Here is a 26,567-nt window from a genome sequence, read left to right as displayed (position 1 = left end):
ATAAAACCTGTTTTATGTTTAAAAATGCTTTTCGCTGATATTTAAATAAAATATATATATATATATATAAGAAACTGTTTTTATAAAAATATATACTCGTTATTATATATATATATATATTTATGATGTAAAATATTTAATTTATATAAAATACTAAATCTTATCATTAATTTGGGGTATCATGTTTTATTAATTTTTGGGTATGAATATTAATTTAAAAACATAAATTAATTAACTATTCGTTTAAAAAGTCTTAAAGAATAAGCTTAAATTAGCATTTAATCGCGATGTTTAAAAATGAAGAACTACGAAGACGTCGCCGTGTCATTTTTGGAACTGGTTCAGTTCTTTTTGAATTTTTATAACATTTTTAAAGGACTAGGAAGGGTAAATATTGTATATTCTATATAAAAGCAGTAGTAATAAATAATAAAATCTATTCCCACGAGACTTCAGTGGCCTAAACTTCAATCGTGACCGTGTCTGCATTATAATGGTATGTGAGAAAGGGTGTCTTAAGATACATGGAAAAGCTTGCCAATTCTGAGCCGGTGAAAGGCAGCCAAAGTGAAAGGTATACTAGTGAAAGACCAGTAGAGTGAGACAGACAGGCATTGCAATCGGACCGGCAACTGTGTATATGTCTGTATAAAAATGTGAAAGGATCTCTCGGTTGATCGTGAAGGGTGAATGTGTCTCGGGTTTATGTACCTGTATTAAACGAGAGTGGGCGACCGCGTTTCCGGGTGGATTTGACCTTGGTCCAGGTCATCGCAAATCTTGAGTCCGTTATAAAATCCCAAAATTATTGAGAATAATCATCATTTACTGTTACCATTATTCATTGGAGTCAGTAAGAATAGACGTGGGTTCAAAATTTTTTTTTTATTTAACGACGAACGATAAAAGGTTTTCACAAATATTTTAAGAGCAATAATCAAATTCCAATTTATTAAAACAAAAAATGATGATTGTTTCTACAATTGTAGCTGTATAATAACTAAATAAAATATTTTTTTCATTATTTTTTTCAGTAAAATGTTTAATGTTTTTTACCGTTAATATTCTTTTTTTGGTGTTAATATAATATTTTTTACCTTATGGCCAATATGTGTATTATATATAAGACTATAAGTAGACAATAGTTAAAATCTAGGATATAAATATGATAGAAATGTTATTACATTTAAATGCCAAACAGCCATTTACATAGATCATGTTAGTTAATAATTTAAAATTTGAATGTTTTTTAATGATTTCCAACTATAATTCAAGCTAAACATATGTAATATTTACACCAATTGTGGCAGAATAATTTTTGTTGGTATATCTATATAGATAATAATATTAACAACTATAAATCAGCGCTATATACACTTCGAACTTCGTGACTCTTGTTTGAACTTAAATAAATATTGAATATTATAAATGTTAAAACAAACATGTCGTATAGATGATATTACATGAAAATATTTCCATATCTCAGTATACAGGTTGTTTTCTATGATTTAAAATAGTTTAATTTAAAACACATGTTGATATTTTTAATATTAATTTAATTTAATAGTATTAACTAAATAATAACTAATATTATTTAGTTTTGACTGAAACTATTAGCTATAAATATTATAGTGTATTTTACTGTTTAATATAAATTATTCTTTAAAACACAGATTCTTGTTCATGTTTCTTCAAATTTTCCTAAATGTTTGGCCTCTATTCAAATTGATTGGTTAAAGTGGTTCTATGTAATTGCCAAAAAATATTTTATTTCATTCAATTTCACTCAAAACCTGATTTGAAATTACGACGTTGACCTTTTTCTTTATTATTCAACGGCATGGTTCAATGAACGACTCGTTTTCATAATGTTGAGTACAATTTACCATGAGATTTGTCAATCGAATCAAACATAACGCCCAGTGAACATTTTTGTTATAAATGTTCTAAAACTAGTAGTGCTGATATTAAGTGTTATTATAAGTAGTGTTACTTCATTGTGTGCTTAAGTTGGAGTCGATAGTACGTAGTTTTAGCAGATTGCATTTAATATTTACTTACGGCTATGGAAATAATTTATTAGCTGTTCATTCAGTGTTTCAATCACTCTCATTACAGTTATTTTTTCTACGAGAATACCCTCTTACATTTGTCTATTATAGCTGCATAACAAGATACTTTCTTCAATCGAAGCTCCACCTTAGATAACCGTACAGTTTCTTTTAGTAGATAATAATTGTTATAATATTGTAAATCTTATACGAAGCCTTAAACCCTGTTAGTGGTAGTCAATATACTATTCGCACGCGTACTTTTTATACGAAATAAATTAATAAATTCACTCATACTCGAAATCGTTTTTTATCTCGTCACAGTTAGATATATCTTACGTAAACGATATTTAAAGGAAAATGAAAATTCGGGCTCAATGGCGTATAAAAACGGGTCACAGATGAGATGCTCTTGCCGTACCATGTCTAAAAACCGTACAACCCACCGATTACGTAACTTGTTACCGATGCCGTGGCTGCTGCTACATAAGTTGTTGATTTAGTCTTTCAAAATGCTTACAAATTTCGCGCACGCCATATAGGTTATCGTTTTTTCTGTGTTGATGATTTTTTTTTTTTTCGCAATAACAAAACTCCATATCCGCTGACCTTATTTTGAATCCAGATTATAATATTAAAATGTATAGTCCAAAACTGTTTTGAATGGACGGGAAATAATAACGACACATTATTGTCATTAATGCAATATAATGTCAGCAAGCGTAAATTGTTTAATAACATTTTTGAATTTAAAATAAAGTTATGAATGTCATTTTTGTTTCGTTGGCAAATTTACTATAGGCGTTCATGTAAAACCTTTGATATATTATTAATTTTATACTGTTTAATTATGAACTACATGTTTCGATTTAACCAAATAATTAAACGTATAATTAAGATATTTTAAACATTATTTTACAAACTTGAATATTGTGCTATTTAGTTATAAGGCAAATATTTGTAAATATTAATTAATCTTTTCTAAAATAAAAATGAAGAATGTTAATAATCTTTAGGTAAAGGACAGTTTCCTTCATAATTTAAAATTATTCACAATACTTATAAAAGTGTTATAGAAATATACTATAAATATACATAACTATGATATATAATATTCGTACATATTTTAAATTTGGTTTCGGATCGTGTTAAATGTCATACTGCTTATAGACTATAGATACACGTGTCTAATAAATTTATGGTAGAAGGCATCGTTAAATCTTATAGAAATTAATCTCTCATCGTTTACTACAAGGGGGTAATGAATTGTCCGTAATATAATATGGTAACAGATATATCTTTTTATACGTGTCATTTAAACATCCAAGTATGTGTAACATAAACGATCTGATGCATCAATTCTTTGCGTACGGTAAACTCGTTCCTCGAGCGATTAAATAACTTATAGGAAGATGAAAACTGTTCGAAGCCATCGGACACAGTTTTATAAAAATCGTGTTTCCTGAATATCTTGGTGTACATTTAATGCTACATATGTACCTAGACGTTGTCGAACAGGAAAAATATTTATCTCTAGAGAAACGTTTACCATACGTAAATCGATTACGAGCATGGAAAAGCGTTCGCAACGAACGTTTGTGCAAATTGTGTAATGCGCTTAAAAAAAAATGTATAAACATCGGAACGCGTCGCATTGGGCGTGCAATAGCAGTGGGGCGCTTCGTAGTCGAACGAAATGTCTGGTTCGGTAGCGATTCGTATACGTGTGTGACGTACACGCCGGTTTTCCGGGCCGTAGACGTGGACGAAACGAATGCCTGGATTGGTGAAATCGGCGCAACTCTCGGCGGCGGCGGCGGCGGTGCAGTTGCAGTAACGCGTGAGCACGTAACCACTATATGTATACGTACAAGCGCAAGAGGCCAAAGGCGGCGCGATACTCCGAACCTAATCTAAAAATCTACAGACAAGAGAGATGGACTGTCGGATAATTTTCCACGCGGAACCCATCAGAACCGGGACAACGTCTGGTCGGATGTGCGTTGAATTTCGCGTCGTTGCAATCGGCTAATGGAACCGTGTATTATTATTGTTATTATTATCACTGTTGCTATTATTGTTATTGCATTATCGCGGGTGCACGCACTGACCTCGGTGTGTCCATTTCGTCTCGTTTTCGGTTAAAGTTGCCAGCCAGCGGGTGGGACTCCGAACAATCGTATCCGTGCGCGATACGACGCGAAACGTGTACGCTGGACGCGCGTACGAAAACCCCGAGAACATAGGGGGTCGAGATAAGAATTCTCGGTCGGCGGCGTAAAAGGGGAGGGCTAGCAGGCTGGAGAAATACCACCGACGCTGTCGCCTTCGGGAGGCTCAGCGGTAGACGGCCGACGACAACGCGGCGGCGGCGGCGGCGGCGGTGGCGGACACACAGCGCACGGCACTCCTGGAATGTGGACGGGAATGCGGCCGCCCCGTTGACCCGCGGCCGGTATGCGATGCAATGCACAAACGCGCGTGCGTGAAAACACCAGTTCTGAATGAACACTGCTCGGCGTGTACAACGCGTAGAAAAATGTATACGCGTACACATTGTGTTGTACACGCGCATAGGTATATATAGGTACATATATCGAAATACGTAATATTATATTCGACAGGTGTGAATGACCTAGAGTGACTTCCTTCCGTTCCTCGTAGCCGTTCGTTCGCCCCACTCGTCCGCGAGCCGTTGCTCTCGTCTCTAGCGCTCGTTCGTATCGCTAAAACTTGTCCTTGAACGTACGCGAGCGCACACTTTGCGGTACACGTATACTACATGGATTATCTTGCACCGTCGTGTACGCGATAATAAAACACATCCTCACGGCCGTATGCAACCAGATACGTAGTAAGTACGTGCGCGGAAAACGCATCGCGCAATATGGACGTCGTCGTCACGTCCCGAAACTGAAAATCCTACCCGTTTTCGGCGTGAACACGTTTTACACGCGCACTCGTCCGCTCACCCCCGTGCATCGAAGTCCGCGTGGAAGTAATGGTAAAATATCAGTAATGTTTTCGTCAAAATGGGAAACGTCTCGGTGCGCAAAAACGGAACTGCTAGGAAGTTTGCAATTATTTCGTACGTGTCCACTACACAAATGCGTGTTTGATTCTGTGTTTAATTGTTCCCCGCGTTACCTTGACACGAATGACTGAAGTGCTTGTTGTGTTGATATTACATAAAATACGATTGTGTTGCGCCGATTGAATACGGCGGAACTGCAAGTAAACGTGACGTCCGGGAAGCTCCGAAAATTTCCCCGGCCCGAACGCCCGCTTGCGACTAGCGTGCTCTTCGTCGGACGTGTCGATGCTAATGGTTTAATTATTATTGTTATACATAGTCTAAAGGTCGCTGAACAATTTACCGAATGGGAATCGAACAATTGAGAAAGCAAAACCGGTTCAGTACAAATAGGTTTGCTTGCCAATCACCAGACGAGAAAATTGTCGGATACCGGTCAGAATTTTGTTCCGTTCTGAATTTTATAACCGTATTTCCATGGTGTCTAGACATCGTCTAGACATTACGGCTTTCGTTCACGCTATTGTTGTGAATTTTCCGTGCAACTTAACGAAAATCTGAATCGGCCATCCAAATTTCGTTTTCCATTACTTTCTGAGGTTTTCAAGTCGAACATTCTTCGTACGAATAATTTTATTTAATTTGAATATTATATTCAGATAAGCTGTAGTTATTAATGTCGAAAAATTGATTGTGCGTTCATGTTGGTTTTTATTAGCATGCCGCGTGATATCTAATTCATAAAAACCTGTAATTAAATATTTATTATTAATCGTAATTTAATATTTATACAATGTCTATTAACTACTGTTCACTGCGTTCATGTTTCAATTTAACAACGTGATCGCGTGTTAAAATATGTGCACCGGAGTTTATTACACAGAGCAAAAAATGCCCTAAATGCAGTAAACTTATTGTTTAAGACTTTCAAACGGTTTATGAATACGAAATTATTCTTCATACAATGCACCTTACTGCGGTAATTACGGAGCATTAAAAGTATATTTATTACGGATATACATGAGTTACGATTAATGTGAACCAATACTTCTCTTTAATTATTTCCTTCCCATTCGTTCTTGATGGCGATTTAATTATAGAAATTGTAATTCTTGTAATTATGTGAAAACGACGCGTTCTTAATTTTACAAACGTCCAGCACATAATATGCATCGCAGAGTAAATCGGTTTACCCGTACCTAATATTTGTATCGCATTTTTATTGTTCATTGTTAAATCTCCAAAAAAAAAAAATTGAATAGTCAATTCTGGTTTCGGGACAATCGCAGTGGTGCAACGCATCGTTAAGATAGGGAATTATTATGCGTGTTGACATTATATTTCGTATAACTTATACCCTCATTTTGACGATAATGCATTATTCAAAATAAATGTATATATGTTAAGTACAATATTTTGTTTGATATCTACACTTAACGCGTGTAAAATATCATATGCAAATTTAATAGCGTTAAATGTCACCTGGCAGTAATACCTACTAAATTGTGTTTCAAAATTCTTGTACAATGTTTCATCCTTTCAATTTTAAAACAACATGTGAATCTCAGTATATCAAGAAGTGAAGGATATTAATCTCATAAAAAATATATATGCTATTATAAATATATTTACTTATTATTGAAACCGGTAATGGTAATGTAAAAATAATACTTACATAAGTATTCACTTTAAATAATCCGGTTTAAGAACAGATTATGGTACATTCTCTTTAAAACTTATTAGTAAATTATTATCGAAATTAACTTATTCAATAAAATGTCACTATTTAAATTGTGAAAAGTTGATACAATTGTGTTGCCAATATCATGTTTTTTTTTTAAATGTTTCATCTTTATTATATTCTGTTTCTTTAAATTAAATATTAATTTTAGTCCTGTTTAATTGTAAATTGTATTTATATCATTATTATGAATTCAATAAATTCAAGTTCCTTAAGAGCAACTTATTGTCAAACACATAACTTTCCATTTTAATCACTTATATATTTATTTTTAAAATTATTTATTGCTATTGCATAAACGTTATGCCTATATAATACAGTTTCCTCAAAGCATATCTTGTATACGTTATAAAATAAACTAATGCTTAATTACAATTATTTTATAACAGACAAACGAATAAATAACGATTGAAATGCCGATAATAATACATTCAGATCTATTAAAATTATTTTAACGATGTTTCAGAGTTGAGAAATAATTTTCTAAATACTTTGTAATTAAATGGTCAAATATCAATGACATTTAAACTTATATTCCAATATTATTTCATAAAGAACACTGTATTCTATATTTTAAAATATAAAACAACTGTAATTAAAATATGTTATATATAAATATATTATATTTTATATTATAAAATATAACTTATATGATAGTTAATTTGGTTTTAGTATATCCGGTCATAATAGTATGCAAATATTTTGTATTTTGGATTACAATTGAAAGTAGTAGGATTTTTTGGAGCAATTGCGATATAAACATATTAATCTTTAGTTTATAGCTATGGTAAATACTGATTATAATATTGTGATTCTATGATGTAATTGATTGCACTATATTATACGTCACAAATTTTGTATTGAAATCAAATCCTAAGAATAAATTATGTCGTGTGTGTCAAAAAATTAATGTCACGGGATAGATTGTGATTTTGAGTTTAATCAGGAATAATAAAATAATTTTACAGTAAAAAATTCAGTTGTAATGTTTATTTTTAACAGAAAACTTTAAAATAATATACATTTATTTTTATTTATTTATTTATTTTTATTTACAATAATTTTATTTTTGCAAAAATAAAAAATTACTTGTAACTAATGAACTAAGAAATTTTCGTGAACGTTTATCTATCAATATCCAAGATCGGCTTTTATAACCCATCATTAAACATCTGTCTGCATATTTTAGTCAACCATAAATGTGGTCACTGAGGTAACGGTACACCCGCTTGGTTTCCTGCAGTAAGAATGCGTTTTTATCGAAAAAGTTTTTTTTTAGACGTCTTATTAGTGTAGCGTAATGGTATTTTGATAAAAATCCGTACGATATATTTAATAAATACAATTCCAAATTAGTTGCATATATACGGTAACTGCGAATTGTCTACGATAATTATGTAAAATAACATTGGTGTATTTATAATAATATATATATATACTCACACACACACACACAATAAATATGCTAGAAAAATAAATACCTCACAACTTTAGTTATATATTTAATGCACTTATATGTTAATTTCTTCGAGATATCGATATCTCTAAAGTTGAACGTATTATTAAATAAAACATATTATTTTTTAATAGAGTAACGTGCATGATATTTATCAAAACTAATCATAAATTAATTTATACTTGGAACGATTTCTATAAACTATAATTAATTATATTCATATTATTTGCAACCCTAGTTTTTACTTTGGTGTATACTAGTATTGTTTAAATTTTGAAACTGTACAAACAAAATATAGGTTCTATTTATAAAATTCATAATTTAGTAGGTAATATTTAAGAATATGAGTTTTCAGAAATTGTATTGCTTTACTTGCTTTATATTCAATAATATTTCTCCGATTTTCTTCTTATTTTTTTAATAAACTGGTATTTTTTCTCATTTTGCGCATTTCATTTAAGCTTAATTTTTAAAGGTGCTAATAAAAATTTTGCTCGCTTGAAAAAATTTTTTTTTAAGAATAATGATATTATGCAAAGATATTACATTCGTTAAAAACTTTATTTTAAACATGATATTTACATTATTATATTAATATAAATAAAACTATAATTTTAATTTAAACTCATAATACTTTTAATCAGTTATAATTATTATAAAATAGTCAACATTACTTTTTAACTACTTTATAACGAACATATACTCGCGTATCTTTACTTTTGTTTTAGGGAAAACTATTGACATTAGGTACCGCTCTAAATCATTACTACTTTTATTCAATTATAACTGATATTATTAGTCTACGAGACTTCAATATAATTAATACGTAATTTATACGTAAGTTGTAATTTTTTACTTTATGTAATTATTTGGGGTGGAGGGGCGATTAACCTTTTCCAAATAATTTAGACTTAAATAATGTGCAATAAAGTGATATATACCGTATACCTATCTTAATTCATGGTTACTACAATATGGAGGAGACACTCACTCTTATCCCCCCTAAATTACGTTCCTACCATGAATATAGAATTTAAAAATACATTTTATTTATCTTAGAACTAGGTATTTTTTTTTGGGTAATTATTTATTTTTATGTTAATTATATTTATGAGCATAGTTTGAGAATAAGTTAATATAGCTATTTAATAAATATTGTATATATGAATGAACTTTTTTGAAAAACATTGTATATTATATTATCTTATTAAATTTAATTAAAGCATAAATTATACTTTATTTTAATTGAGTTTTTTAATGGTTTTTTTTATTGTTATTAGAAAAATTCTCGTTAGAAGGGAAATCAATTTTTAATCTTATGATTGTTATTATTTTTATTTTTATCTTGTATAATATAAAATTATATTTATATTATATTAAAAATAATTTATATTTGACTTATGTATTTTTTACAATACATACAACTTACACTTATCACACGCAGCTCCTATTTTTCATAAAAATTTGTACTACACATTTTTTAATGTACAATGATATGATACAGAGTCCTCTTTATATCAATTGTATATGATTATAATTTTTAGTACAATGTCAGTAATATTTTTTTATAATAGTTCTTTTTTATCAATCAAATTGTACATTTTAATTAGGTAATTACCAATTTGCTATTATTTTTCAAACTGAAAATATACTTATATCTGGTATAAATCTGAAAACTATTAACAAATTATTTATTTTAACGTGAGATTTATAACTTAAAATTGAATAGATATATTTAACTCCTCGTCAGCTTTTTTACTTTAATTGCCTTCCTGATAAAACACCTTCATAGTAGTCTTAATTAATTGTATTTAGTAGGTATACACTTCTCGAATCCGTAGTGCACACTTACAATTTCGGACTACACATTTAGTGTCGGGAATAAATGACGGTTGATCACGTTTCATTGCCTGAACTGCATATGTCAAGCCTGTGTGGTAGGGGGTAAGGAGTTCTAACCTCCCTGGTTGCAACACAATTGCGCAATTTTTCCTTTTTTGACCCGACTAATTACACCACAAATGCTCAAAAAACTTGCAACACGATTGCGCCTCGATCCCTTTTTACCTGATAAAATCACAACATCATTGCGCACCAAATTATATGTGTGTATACTATATATAATAATTTATATACAAATGTGTAGAATCAAATGGTCAATATTTTGAATAAAAAAATTTTAAGATTCCCTTGAGAATTAAATGTTTTCTTCATTGAAAAAACCGGCAAATTTCAACTAACACCCCTGGTGTATGCAAATTATAGAAAGTATATATTGTATACATTATTTTATGTTGTACATAAATTATTATACATAGTATATATAAATATAATTTGGTGCGCAATGGTGTTGTGATTTTATCAGGTAAAAAGGTATCGGGGCGCAATCGTGTTACAAATTTTTTGCGTAATCGTGTTGTAACCGAACCTCTCTCGATGAGGATATTATTACATACATTTTTACTAAGAATAAACCTAGTTCTCAATCTATAAACATTAAGCTGACTTGAAAATTCATATAAAAAATTGTTTATTTTTGTTTTAATAATTCCAATCTTCTCGATTTGACGCCTTTTTCTATTTAATTTTTGGGCATTTTCCACTTACTGTCGATTATCATTGTAAATGCAGTTATTGATTGAACGTATTTTCACTGACAATTCAGCTGTTCAAGCTGTTTAGACATTTGTTGACATTTATTGATTTTCGATCCTGATATTTTTGATCATAGGTATTTCAACCTGTATTTTTTTTATTGACATTTTTCCTAACATATTATGTATAATTTTGAACCCCTTCCTTGGACGATTTCTGCGCATGGGCCTGACATAGGTACATAATACTTATTTTCTGCTATTGGTATTCATTTCGGTTTTCGAATAAAAACTAGTATAACCGTTTAATGTGATGTTGGTAATCTCTATATATATAAAATAATAATATGTAGGAAAATCTCGATAGCATCCGTACAACGCGTGGTGGTCGTATTAAAAAAAAAAATTCCATAATGTTATTAGCAATTTTGTACTTTTTCGTAAATGGACGGATATAATATTGAATTATTTTTTATAAAGCGCTTATGTTTTTAAATGATTGATCCTGTTCTGGAACAATTTCCCGTTATACATCATGCTATGTACCAGTACTAGATACCATATTATTGTATAGCATATAACGCATTCAGTGATAACTACCGGTTCTGCTTCCGTTACAGATAAGACGACTGTTAAATAATAATGGAAAATAAATAAAATGTTCTACACACGCACACACACATACAACATGCGCACGTATAAAACAATACCGGATATAAGATTTAAAAGATGTTCCGCCCTCCCGCGCGTACGCTCGATCGTCATTCGGACGCTCGTATACAAATTCAATTATGTCTTATTATTACACGACCGTTATACAGATGCGCAGCAGTTGACGTACGCATGCGTGTATATGTACACACAATACTGCAAATATTATACTTGCGTATCGTTCGTTCGTAAAATAAAAATTATAATAATTACTCTAATATAAACGAACTTGTGAATAATATATATTTATGTATGTTTACCTAATCGTACGCGGTTTTCTCCGATGTTTTATGAATATATGTGCAGTGCTATGTTCAATCCTTGGAATGGTATAAACTGTTAATCGGAAGCTCCATAAATATGTATAAAACAAACGCAAATAGTAATTTTCTCCAACGCGTGTTAAAATTAAATAATGATAATATGAACGAGTAGATCACTGTTTAATGGACAATTTTATAATTAATTTTGTTTGAAACTCGTATGATTTATTGCAGTAGTCTTCAACCGGTGGGTCGCATAAGATTTAAGATTGGGTCGTGATAAGTTTTCCATTTAAAATTTAAAAAATTCATATTAGACTTATTAAAAACTCATACTTAATTAGAAAAAAATTCTCTAAAAAACCACTAATCATTAACTGTCGAACACATAGTGGAGGAGTGTAGGTACACAATTTACCTCAATACGCACCGACCTGAACATGTTATCCAACATAGTAAAAGTACTTAGCGAAAAACAAACTGAAAATTGTCACATTATCACAAATATTATATTAGTAAATCTTAATTTACATCTAACTTCACCCTTATAACATTTCATATGTAATATTGTAATTTTAAATCTAACACCTAACACATCTAATATGTAACATTTAATAGCTAATCATATTTGCTGTTGAAGCCTCAATTTTTAAATAAAAGAAAAAAAATAAAGAACAATCAAATAAAGTAATAGGCCCGACTTAATTTATAAATCTCATTTACATTTCGTATATCTATAAACTGCATTGTGTTAAATTAAGCTGAGGTGAAGGTATTTCGTGTGAAAACAGTCCAGGACAAATACCGCACTCATTTCTTTTGTGTATCAAAACATATATTTTTCGATATCATTACATGCATTTTTTTTTTGTATCATAACTTATATTAAAAATTAAATATTTCCTAAATACCTAAAAATATAAATTTTGATTTATTCAGTTATAAAAGCACTTCTACAATGGCATACATTAAACAATTTTAACTTTTTTATTTGGTTTTCATGGCTAACAAAATATACATGGGTCGCGAAAAATGTTTGGTAAGAAAAGTGGGTCGCAAGTCGAAAAATGTTGAAGACCACTGATTTATTGGATCATCATTCAGTAATTAATCGATTAAACGTTTTTGATGCATTATATTTTATTATCATTATGTATTTATTTTATACCGTTGAGATGATTTAGGACCGGCACCCCCGTTAAATCCGTTGCTGTACACATGCACGGTTCGCCGTGTAAACTGTTGCGGTGTAGTGTTATATAGCTTGCGTTTCTAACACATTTCCGTCATTCCAGCCGTCGTATAATTCACATTGATATTATCGTCCTTCGAATAAGCTCTGAATTATTTATCGGACCGCCGTTGCCGCATGTGAATATACGTTTGTAAAATAATATCTGCACACAGAGTAGTACGCACGTTCGACGATATTATATATATATTTGTTTAGGTGCCCCGAAAATGTGTTTTTTTCGGCGCTCCCCGCGCACCCACATCTTTCCACCCGCGCGTTAGCGATATAATGTCGCGCACGGCGCTCACGTTCACGTCACAGATTTCTCGTCATCCGATTAAGTGTAACAGTATTACAATGTGTAATTTAACAATGCGCACATCGTATGCAATGACGTTCCCGCGCGCGTTTAACGCCTACGGCTGACAACGAAGACGAGCACGAATAAAATTATAAACGTTCGCACATGTGTTTATATGTATTATTGTATAGCGTGTTTTCAGAAGTAGCCTTGTGCTATGTGATCCCTTCAACAGGTACACGGTCTTACTGAGAGCGATTTATTATTTCTATAATTGATTCGAAACGATATTAAGCAGGCGAACAGACGGTTCCATAGTGCGCGTTTGGTGTTTTGCCTTTTGAGCGGAACGCTTTTATAGAAGAAAAAGTCTGAGACTCGATGAATTATCGAAAAACGCGAAATCGTTGGTTCTAGTCGCTAAAATGCTTCGTGGAAACACGAATCGTTTTTAGTGACGTCGAAACCGCGAAAAGCGTTTGTCGTTGTGCGGGGGAGTCGATTTGTATAATGTTGAAAATCTGACGTTATAAACGCCCACATGCACTCGCGTATAGACAGAAAGGGGCTGAACCGGATTTGAAACATTCTTTTGACGATACGAATGATATACGTATAATAATATAATATATTGTTTCTCAGTTTTGTCGTTTTATATCAAAAATACATTGCTCATATTTATAATTTTTTCAACCAACTGAATTGCTAGGTCGTTGACATGTTTCTATAAATTTACTGGCCGAGAAAATTATCGTATTGAAAAAATTTGCATACTATGTATATAAAATAATGAGTGATCCCGTTTTCAGGGCACGAGAACGATGTGTTACGAAATTATTACATTTTTTTTTTTTTTAAATAGTATTCTATTTTATATATACACACATACACACATAGTAACAGTGTCAACCTAAACGTTGATAAATAAACTAATAAATTTATCCATTTATTATATACACACTAATTACCATACATATAATATTGCTGTTAAACTTAATAACCATAAACTCATAAAAAATATAACAATTTTAACCCTATACATGTATATTTAAGCGAAAATTTATATTTTATATCTAAGAATAATATTATTCCTATCAGTTCAAAGAGCACTGTTATTATGATTAGTGAATCGGTGTAGTAACTTTCCATATTTTCGAAATCCCTATAAAAGTGTCTCTCGAAGCCAATATCAATAGTAATTCGTTAAAAATTGAGCACAAAATAATATTATGTTGTTTATGGAAGTGGAATATATAATACAGCTATATACATATAAAACGTCATAACTGTCTTTTATCAATTATATATATATATATATGAGTGTATATAATGAGACAATATCGACATAAGCCATAACGCGTGCGTGGTTAACTAGGATTTTTGCATTTATAATAAACGCCGTTGCCGTTACTATTTGAAGGTAACTGTAATAACAGTCTCCGTCCGCGACTGTACGCCATTTATTATATATAGCTATAGGGAATAAGCGATATACAGTGTGTGCCAGCCGCGTCCTAGAGAAAGGCAGAAAACCGGTTAATCGAGTGAATATTTGGCAAGGGCGTAGCTTGGAGTCGTATACAATAATTTCATATACGTCGTTCTACGCGTGTACATATATATATATACCTATAGATATGAAATGTATTCAACAATAGTGGGCGTGCGCTGATACATAGTTCTTATTGCTCTCGGTGCGTGTATACACCGCGGTGGCGGAGCTCTCTGTGAAAGTATATGCGCACAACAATATAATATCGAACGAGAATACACGCAATACTGTACACGAATTGTGTCCGTGCACCAAAAAACGCGTTGTTCATGCGAGCAGGGTGTACATCGTCGCGTTTATGTACCCGGGTACGCGCGAAAAGAGAGTACAGAGAGAAAGGCCGACACTACACGCGGATGCATATTACACAAATGCGTTTAAAATATTTACGGTCTCCGGTTCCGCTTTTTTCGACGCGCCGCACTGTGTTATAAAGATCGCAGTAAATCGAAATCGTGCACCCCGAATATAATACGCTTCATGATTTGTCCATATATTATTCATACATCTATATTATCTTCAAACTGATGCACCGTAGCGTTATTATTATTCCATCTGGTACAATTACAATATTATCAATTATTATGGACGGTTTCCAAGCTTCGGTCTGTTCTTGTCGTCCGATTGAGTGCACGTATAGTGTCTGTTCAGACCTTAAAATACAGTTTACGTGTCGATCTTATAGGTATCTACGTATAGGTATACACTTCAGCGTGTGTGTATAGATTATGTAATTAATAAGTTTTTTACGACAAACAACAGTTTTTTCCTTCTATGTATATATATACAACAATAAAATTATGTGTTTTTCGAGTATTCGAAGAAAGGGTTTTGCTTAGAACCGGGTCCTTATGATTTAATGGGTATAATCTCAAGTTTTAATACTTTTAGATTAATACTACTACTGCAACGTGTTGAAAACCATTTTGTTCTTATCACTCTCCACCAAATTGTTGAACGAAAAAAATTCCGTGAACGTGTTGTGCATATACGCATGCGTGTGTGTGAGAGAGTGTACTATACGGATATGAAGGCCAATTATAAAAACTGAAAAAGTCAATGAATTTTTGAATAATAAAATATACATTCATTTGATATTCATCGACACAGACATGGAAGAATTTCAAACTCGGTTGGTTGCCAATTAATCCAACATTCTACACTGATATTTTTCTTCTAAATGTTGTCATATAATTCTTAATTTTTTTCATATCAAAATATTTTAACATATTCATAACATAGTGGATATTGCTGAAAAAATCTATAATGCATTTAATCGGATACTTTAAAAAAAAAATAAAAATCATACACCCCTTATGTATTGTAATATTTTATATTTTATTAAGCAGTTGCAAGTTATTATTATATTCGTATCAAACAACCACATTTATGCAATTTTTTTACGTATAATTATAACCATATAAACATATAAACATAAAATATATAAATTTAAAAATAAACTAGAGTTTACATTTTCAATTAATTAAATAATAAATAAATAAATATAAGTAAAATAAACATAATCACGAGTAAGAATAAATCATAAATTAATTTGGTTACTAAATGACAAAATTTCCCTTCCCAATGTTTCACCACTTTGGTTGTATCCTTTATCACTGTTATGAGATTCAAGGCAGTGCAATTTGTAGGGCAATTTGGGCATATCAAGAGGTGGCTCATAGTATGATCATCTCCGCAGTAACATTTTGTGTCTTCTTGTATAACGCCCCACTTCTTAAAATTGTCTTTTGATCTTCCTACTCCCGTTCGTAGTCTGTTGAGTGTTCTTCATACTGGCCAATCGAGGTCATGTCCTGCAGGGAGGTGTTCTGATGTTGAGATTTTATCATCTTTAATATAGCCTATGGTTAATTTCCAGTAATCCAGCAATATTTTAGAATTTATCTTAACATAAATTATTAATTGTTTACGGATTTTGAAATATTTTATACTTATAAGAAATGCATAAACTTTTAAAATAACAATAACTATAATTGAATTAAAAACACAAAATCCTTTTAGTTAAATAATTATTAAATCAAAAGCATTTTAAATTGTATAGTTAATCATAATTATATTTATATAAAAATATAAAAAACTGCGTAATAGCATTTCATTGTGTAATCGTTGTGTTTTCAGACGTGCGGTTAAGCTTCCTGACAGTAAAATACTTGCTAAATAGTATAGTTTAATTGTTTTCAAAATACACTTATGGCCATTTTGTAAACATGGCGCAAAAATATTTTCAAAACACTGCAGTTATTATTACAAATGTATAAATTGTCTACACGTTTAGTTGTATATTGACTTTAAATGCGTTATTTACTTTTCGTTGGCAAAATATACGGTATGATATTCTTTTTCGAATGCCGTCGATTTTCATCGCTCATTTGTTTGCGTCAAAATGTGTGTTAAAGTGTCATTCAATGATTATCTGCATATTACGTATACGATTTGTTTTACTATAGGATATAATAGGGAATATATTTACACCTATGTATATATATATATTATTTAATCGCTAAACGTAAAAACGAATAATAATTAAAACGAATAGTTATTGGAAAATCACAGTGTATCGGAAGTGCTTAATATTGCCGATATGAATCCAAGTGAGTGTCGTATGAATCAGATGTCAGATTAAATATACCGACAGATTATTTAAAGTTGTCGAGTCATGATTGTTTGAGTGCAGTGATCGTAAAATGTCGCCGGAGGCTCAGCATTCATTTGTACCCGTCGAAAATTTCTCAACTTTCTTGGACAATAAATATAATCTACATACAACGTATAAATAAACGCATACGTATACTAAATTATGACCTTATCGAAATTTTAAATGAGGTCGAGTGTGTCAAGTAAATCATTTTGCGTTTTCCTAATGTTTTCGAATCGAAAGAAACACGTTGATTAATTGAACATATTATTACTATTATTATTATTATTATTATTATTATTATTATTAATATTTATTAACGTTGTTGTGTCTCGCAGGATCTTGGCGATGCACTAAGGGCGACCGCAGAAGACGCGTCCGATTGGTTGATCAGCGGCAACGGCCGGTCAAATTCTCACGTGGTACTACATGACCGTCTGATGACCGACGCGCTCTTGGGCAATGCCCCTATCAAGGCCGAACACTCGTATTGTACTACGCACGGGTCTAGGGAATCGTTGGACGCTATAGGTGAGTCACGTCGTCATCATAGTCGCACGTTCGTCGCCAGGTTTCGTAATTCGCTAAATAAGTTTGGCGTAATCGGTGCATTCCTCGCCGCATTCCTACGATAGACATGTTGAACAATATATATATATATGTATATTATAATGTTTATGTTATACGTATATACACTAATAATATAATGCAGCAAGAAGGACCGAGAAACCGTTTACGGTCGAAGAGGGGGTTACGGTCATGAGACATGGTAGAAAAAACCCGTTACATGTTCCACTAAAACGAAATAGCCATTTAATATAATATTGTATCCGTACATAGATGTTATATAATAATCATACAGCTAATATAGTAATACAGAAACGTATGTAGACTTTCATTAATTCCTCAAGCAAATATTAAATACCATAATTTGTGTACTTTAATTAAATGTATAGTAGGTGTACATATTGTGTACGCGCATGTAACCGTATTTGATGGTCTTACAGTAATCTCCTAGTCGAAAGTAGGCTCTGACCATCGGTTTTCGTGATGACGTAGAAAAGACATTTAGATTCTGTAATAATATACCGCATATTCATGGCGTTGACATTTTTTTTATTTATTTTTTTTTATGGAAATGTCATGCAGTTTATGGTAAGCGATCATCATAAATATAGATCTACCGAACGTTCGTATGTATGTACGTGAAGAAAATACGTTAACAATAGCGGTAAAAAAAAAAAAAAAAAATTTAAAAAAAGCTACAAAACCCATGCTCTCTAATTCTATGTATTCGAAAACCTGTTGCAAACACATCGAATGACATGTGCGATATAAATTTAACGTCACCGATATTTAACATTATTCTGTGACCTAATATTTAACGAGCGAATAACGTATGAACTAGGTATTATATTGCTAGGTGAATATTATTTTAAAAAATTGCATATACTATATACACCTACGTATATTCCAAACCAGGAATTATATTTAATATGAATTTTATTACATAAAGTAAGTTTGAGTTTATCTCCAAAGAATTATCCCTAAGTTCTTATTTATTTGAAATAACTTCACAGTTCCACAACTTTTATCTAAATTTATTCCATATTACTTTAAATATTAAAAAAAAAAAAAAAAAAAAATGGTATAAATCCAAAATCTCACTACATTAAGAATTTAGACTTAAATATAAGTATATATATATATATATATGTTTAAATAAATAATATTATATATTCAAATCTATTGTGTAAACTTAAAATTAAAACTAAAACATTTACTATGCATCAATCTAGTCATATATTTCCTATGTTGCTATTTTATTCTTATTATATAGATTTTATAAACCAAGATTATATAGAACTTCAAATTTTTATTTTATTGGATGTTAATGTTAGATTTAAAATGTTGAATTGTAAATTCTCAATGTTAAATTAACAAAAAGCATAACAATTTAAGTATCTAAAATTTTCCTAAGAATGACTTATTTTAATAATATTTAAAATAATATAATTATGTATTCGTGAATATCCAAAAATATAAAATAATAAATTCAAACATAATTATATCTTTTATCTTATACATTAATCAATATAAATTATTTACATTTTAAACTATCACCATTATACTTATCCATGTACTTACAATAATTCTATACAAAATATTGTTATTATTTGTTAATTTAAATCATAAAAATAGTAAACCGAATACGAATGCATTCTTATGGGACTTAATCGTAATACAATCGTGTTTACTATGATTTTTTGAATGAATACCATTTGGCTTTTGATAAATTAATTATGTATATTATGTCGATAAATTGTATATGAGAAATTTAGTTTACAATTTATCGACATACGAGAAATTACGAGAAATTTAGTTAGGTATGTATTCAACAAACTTTACAATGATTAACTCTTTAGTAAAAGTTATAAGGGGATAATAGTCTTAAAATTAGTGCACAACGAAACATTGATTGTTTGATCAAAAATTAAATTGTAATTTATGATAAATAATACCACAATTCGCATTTGTTTCAATACATGTATTATTACGGTTTACGTTTAATTATAAATAATTATTACTTATTACATTAATCTTTTAGATTTGGACGAAGACAGCAGTCAGGATGGAACTTGCAAACTTACGTTTGACGAAGTAAGGTGCGATCGTACGGGCAATATTGAAATGATAAGTATCAAAGACGACTCGATTTCCGTAAAAGACGAACCCATGAGTGACCAAGAATATGTCGAGACTTCTTCTTGTCCACCGTCACCGTGTTCTGCGATTGATGACACGCCCAGACATTATGGCAAGGTACAATGAAAACATTTCTGGTAGAATTTATAGTAACTAATTTAATTCGATAATTTTAGAATTTAAATCTATTAAGAATTTATACTGAAGAAATAACAATACCTTTAATTTTTATAACTTTTTATATTCTGTTTTTATTATAAACTAAAATGGATTTAATTAAATACTTATTGATAAGTGTATTTTATAATTAAGTTCTAAGCGAATATTTTTATGAAAAACTAGTATTTTCGTTAAAAGTTTTAATACAATTTGTTGAGGACGGTGTTTAACAGGTGTTTAATAGGTATTTAACATTATATAAACAATGAAAACTATTATTTTTTTGTTTACTAAAATTTCATAAATTAATCACGTAATATTATAAAAACACGATTTTAATTTAAAAATAGTAAAAACACAACATATATTGTAAATAGTACTTTAGTAAAAGATGAACTATAAAATATATCCTTGACCATGTTTTTAAAATATAACCTTGTACATTTTACCAGAATAAATTTCTAAGTAAAAATGTGTTAATAATAAATATCGTAAACTTGTAATAATTTTTAATTTTAATGATAATTTTATTGTTGATTATTAAATAGTTTTATTTTATAATGTAACAATATTTTTAGTTTGGAGATGTTTTAAGATAACAAAATGCAGAACAATAAAAGTATACCATAAGTAAATTTAAAGAAAAAACCCAATGCGACTGAATGAAATTATTCCAAATATAATAGTTCCAAGAAATATCGTTGAAAAATATAAAATGGGATATATATTGTGGCTTTATATATTATTAATTTACATATTTTATCATTTACTCATAACGGCTTCCATTAACCGTGGCAGCAATAAATAATACAACTATGACGTCATGTTTCCTGATGCTCGAGAGAACAGAATTTAACTGTAGAAAAAGTATGTCACGTTTAATACATTTTATAAAACTCATTAGTCGATCCAGATTAAATAGGTGTACGAGTATGTGATACAAAAAAAAAAAAATCAATTTGATCAGTTATATCTGCAAAACAAATCAATGCTTATAGACATTTTGCTTGTAATTTTATTATGTCTCACAACTATAGTAGTTACAGATCTATAACTAATTGATATTTATTTTACAATTATTTTCCATGATTTAAATTACGTATTTAATTTTTAATATTGTTTAGCACTTGCTAAACAACGCGATCGGATAAAATAAACATAAATTATAATGTTTAACAATTTCAAGGATATTATACTATTATTTTTCAATAGATTAGCGTTAAAATGAACTTTAAGTAACATTTATTTAATTCGAATAAAAATAAATTTTAAAGACTTCAGTAATTAATCGAATGCTGCAAGTGTATATGCACTATGGTACATACTAATTAATATTTTACTCCTTTACCACTTAATAAACAATATAATTCAATTATTCTTCAATTTTTTTTCTCTTTTATCTTATATATACTAATATAGATTATTGTGTATAATGTAATAATGAATCAGTGTTGTTTGGATTTTCCGTATTAATTAATACATAATGAAAACCCATACTGTTATCATTTATTTTTACTACCTATCTCAATACTCTACACAATACTCAATACTCTACACTCTAACAATAATAAAACCAAACACAACTAATTTATAAGTATTTATAATTTGTTTTTCATAATTAATCATTTGAATGAACACGGTGGATTTACTTTACTAGATTTATTATAAGTTAATGCATAAAATACAATTTTGATTTATTTGAATTAATTATATTTAAATTAAAAATAAAGATAAATTGTACGACTATAATATATTCATTGTATATGTAAAATAATAAATATTTTCTAAAACTAACTTTCTTATGTCACATTTAAATAATTATTTTAGTCATTATAATATTTGTTACATTAATTTAAGACATTATCACTTCATTATGTAGGTTAATGTGAGTTATATTTATACACTCTTAGCTTAATATAAAATTAAGCATATAAAGTTATTTACCATTCTATTTTTCTAGATCTATATCCGACATTAAGACTACAAACCTGTCTTGTTCGATTTCACTTTTATACGATATTAAATTATATGATTCATTAATTACAATATAACCCATAGTCATATATTTTAAAACATACATTGAAAATTCTTTGATAAATTATGATACTACTATATTGAAATTTAAAATATATTAGGGTTAATATTGCTAATTATTAGGTTATTTATTTACAGATTTGATATGCAAAAAATATACTAGTTTTGTGATAATATATAGGTTTTAAATATCTATGTTTTTCTTTAAAGTTAAACACATTATGCGTAAATTAAAACAAATGTTTTTGTAAAATATGTTTTTTGAACACCTATAAATTATGGAAATGTGTGTAAAATAAATTTGAATAAATTATTTCTTTACTAAATGTAAATTAATCTATTAAATATTTTCTAATTTAACAAAAATATTTTTTTTTATTTATATACACACATATATATATATATATATAGAAATTAATGGATTTTAGTGTGATAAAAATGAAAATAACTTTTATATTTATCATATTGTATGTTCTTAGATATATAAATATTATATATATATATATATATATATATTATATATATTATATATATTATATAAATATTTTGATTTCATTTAGAATTCTTACAAATATTTTTAATAAAACAAAGTTTATCATACGACAAACTATAGTTAGAAAATAAACACCTAATAATTGTTTTCAATTATATATGTGTAGAATTGAGCATCTTTACCCGTTCATCTAAATTTATAATATTATATATACATGTTTATTGTACATGTTTTTTTATAATTACAAAATAAGTTTTATCAATGAATTTCAATAATGTTGCAAATTTGTCAGAATCTTTTTTTTCACTGCCACTTCATACACTAGCTGTAATTATTTAATGTTAACAATTAAATTTAAAAATAAAAATAAAAATTATGTTATAGGTACAAAAAACCAGTTGCAACGAACCCACCACCGTTGTGTTGACCTCAAGAGCTTTCCTCAACCAACCACATAGATTAATCGTACCAAACTTCAGTTTAAAAATGGATGGCACAGGTAAAACAGTTAAACAATTAAAACAATATAACGCACAATGGCGCACATAGGATTTTTTTTCGAGGGGGGAGATCAAGGTAAAAATATAACACATTTTAAAATTAACAAAATTATGCAAATTCTTTACATATTTTGACTTAAATAAGAGCATTGATAATAGATTAGACTATTCTATAATCAATGTTACTAGGTATTTAATACTAGTTCTTTATATTTGAAACTTGTAAAATTTGTAAATTTTAACCTAGACATCAGAGAACATTTCGAGGGGGGGGGGTTACAACCCCTTTCCTCCCTGTGTGCGCAACTGATAACGCATATATATATATGTACTCACCAGATAGACCAGACTACACACACGCGCGTGCGTTTGCGGTTACTTTTGTGGATAGTGGAAATTTAACAAGAACGATAAATATTTATACTCTTGCAAACTATTACATCACAAATACTCTGTAAACTAATACACATACACAAACTTACATGCAAGCGCTCAGACACAAATGATATTATGCTATTATATTTTTATTTTTTTTTTTTTGTGAAAACGTGTATGTAACCGTAGTATGTACTTTTTTTATTTCTTAGGTTTTACACTGCCACCTACGCCACCTTCGTCTACGTCCAGCGACAGCGAGGGCGGTAACGTATCGCCGCACCACCGATCGTCGCCCACACGGCGGTTATTCCTGTCGTCATCGGCGACCACCAGCAGTCGGCAGCCTATACAGACACCGTTGATCAGCTGTCAGCCAAAAGGTTCGACTGGTGCGCTGTTGCTCACCGAAGAGGAGAAACGTACCCTGCTTGCTGAGGGCTACCCTGTCCCCACAAGGTTGCCATTAACCAAGGCCGAGGAGAAATCGCTGAAGAAAATCCGCAGGAAAATTAAGAACAAGGTAACGAGAGCTGCGCCAATGCGAGTAACGTGCGAAATAACATTTGTTTCGTTGTTGCGCTGCATGAAAAGCGATATTTTTGGGCTTTAACTACTATTGTTCCATGTGGTAGTGTGTTCACAATCGGTATAGTGTATCTATTTATCGGTCTTGTTTTTTTTATCGTATACAGATATCGGCGCAAGAAAGTCGACGCAAGAAGAAGGAATATATGGATTCGTTAGAGAGGAAAGTCGAAATTCTCGTTTCTGAAAACAACGAGTACAAAAAGAAAATCGTCAACCTAGAAGAAAGCAACGGGTCTCTAGTTCAGCAGTTGCAGAAGTTACAGAAATTACTCGGACTGCAAGCAACACAAATTGTAAGTTTGTAAAAACTGGCAATTTTTATTATAATTTTTAAATTTTTTACGGTCCATAAATCATCATTCATACCTTTGTAAACAATTTAGGAATGTAGGAACGGGCACGATGGGTTTTCGGAATTATTACTACTCACATGGTTATCGGGTGGTTGAAGATTTATTTTTAGGCGTATCAGATAGGCAATATTAATGCATACGTGTGGTTATTCTCCAATGGAAAACGATTAAAAAAGTAGAGATGTTAAGCTCTGTAGATTTTTTAATGTCTGAACACAGTTTGTGTTAATTCAGTTTCTAGTAGAAACTTCAGTTGTTTTTCACTCTACATTTTTCTTAAAAAATTAATTAAATATCGATTTTGTATTATGTGAATGATAAATATTTTTCATGTATAATTGATATAAACAAAAAAATAATAAATAAAACAATAATTCATGTTAATCGTGTTTCAGAGTCAATAACTGATAACTAAATCATTTCGTAATTACCAGTGGGGTAAATTGTACATAACAACCAATGGTGAGTAATCGAAAAATAATGAACCGAAAATAAAGAAATTGTTTTTATTAGAGTAGGTTCTAGATGTACTAGCGCCATCTACTATTCGGATATTGTTCTAAATGTACTGATATATTTTTATACTCAGAGAGGTCAATTTTCTAATGACGATGATCGCATTTCGTATGTCCTATGATCATTTAAAATAATCACATCAATCATAATAATATTTTGTCCTTGGGCAAGCATACGTTTCTTTCCACTGATTGATACTCATTTGCATTATGCAGATGTATTGTGAAATAATTATTGTGGCTGAAAACTGAAATGTTATCATTGCTTTTTTTTTTTTTTTTGTTTTTCAGGTGCAAATGTAATATGTTTAAGAATTTTAGTTCAATGTTGACAGCTAGTCCGTGAAATTACCAAATGCATTTCTGTTGGTGTTCAATGTTATTCACAATTAACAATAACACCGTGTACGATGATTATCGCATTGATTTAAAACGGATTAAGAATTATTACTATTTCGTAATAATTTGAGATAAGCCTAATTTTTGAAATCTGGCCAACGTCTCCGTTACAGAATTTTGAGTCACGGTCAATGGTGTATATAATATTAAATATCTCTTAATTTATGTATTTATATATTTACATAATTATATAATTCTGTATAAAAGAAGAAAAATGACTGACGAAAAACACCAATTATTGGATAAAAGTAATGTTTTGTTATTGGTACGTATAAATGTATAGTAATAAATCAAAAATAATTAACTTTTAATCTCATTATTAATTGCTGTAAGTGCCAAAATTATATCTTATATTACGTTAATGTATATATTTTTTTATTTTTTAAAACGCTTGTCTCTGTGTAACCTGCCACGTATATATTATATGCTACAGACGTAATATTTTCTCCATGTTATATACATTTTATAAATCAATAAACAAACAATATTGTTAAGGAGTATTTTTTTCCTAGAGTAATTATTATCATACGTTTATAATGCATTTTTTGTGTGTGTCTAAGTGGATAAATTAAATTAATTATATATATATTTATATATCGAATTGTACATAGTATATTTATATATTCAATTGATTTTGTTGTTAACTTAAAATATATATTTTATAGTTAAATTAGTTAAATTTTAAATATTATAACAACAAATAAATAATTAATTATTTTGTTTTAGAAAATATTTTTGTATAAAAGACACTCATATGCATTTATATTTATATATATATAAATTCACATATGAATGTGTTTATATACGTATAAGATGGAAGAGCGTCGTGTACGAGTATTTCTCTCAGTG

General features: G+C 29.8%; 1 protein-coding gene across 2 annotated transcripts in view; it reads left to right on the top strand.

Moving 5' to 3' along the window:
- The window catches only part of LOC112693484 (cyclic AMP response element-binding protein A-like), a 39,649-nt gene extending 13,437 nt beyond the window's left edge, over positions 1-26,212 (top strand). The window contains exons 2-8 of one of the 2 annotated variants that reach the window (XR_003149484.1): positions 17,932-18,124; positions 20,202-20,416; positions 23,370-23,484; positions 24,073-24,383; positions 24,556-24,744; positions 25,200-25,266; positions 25,611-26,212. Coding sequence is in view for 1 of the 2 variants with exons in the window: in XM_025568578.1 (XP_025424363.1) it covers positions 17,932-18,124; positions 20,202-20,416; positions 23,370-23,484; positions 24,073-24,383; positions 24,556-24,744; positions 25,611-25,622 (1,035 nt within the window). In the remaining variant the exon portion in view is untranslated. The remainder of the gene's footprint in view (positions 1-17,931; positions 18,125-20,201; positions 20,417-23,369; positions 23,485-24,072; positions 24,384-24,555; positions 24,745-25,199; positions 25,267-25,610) is intronic. The other variant, XM_025568578.1, reaches the window with a different exon arrangement.
- The last annotated feature ends 355 nt before the right edge of the window (positions 26,213-26,567 follow it).

The sequence above is a fragment of the Sipha flava genome, unplaced genomic scaffold, assembly GCF_003268045.1.
Source record: "Sipha flava isolate LNK unplaced genomic scaffold, YSA_version1 117_pilon_pilon, whole genome shotgun sequence".
NCBI classification, from domain to species: Eukaryota; Metazoa; Arthropoda; class Insecta; order Hemiptera; family Aphididae; genus Sipha; species Sipha flava.
The sequence above is the reverse complement of the archived record's forward strand: the minus strand, read 5'-3'. Positions and strand labels throughout refer to the sequence as shown.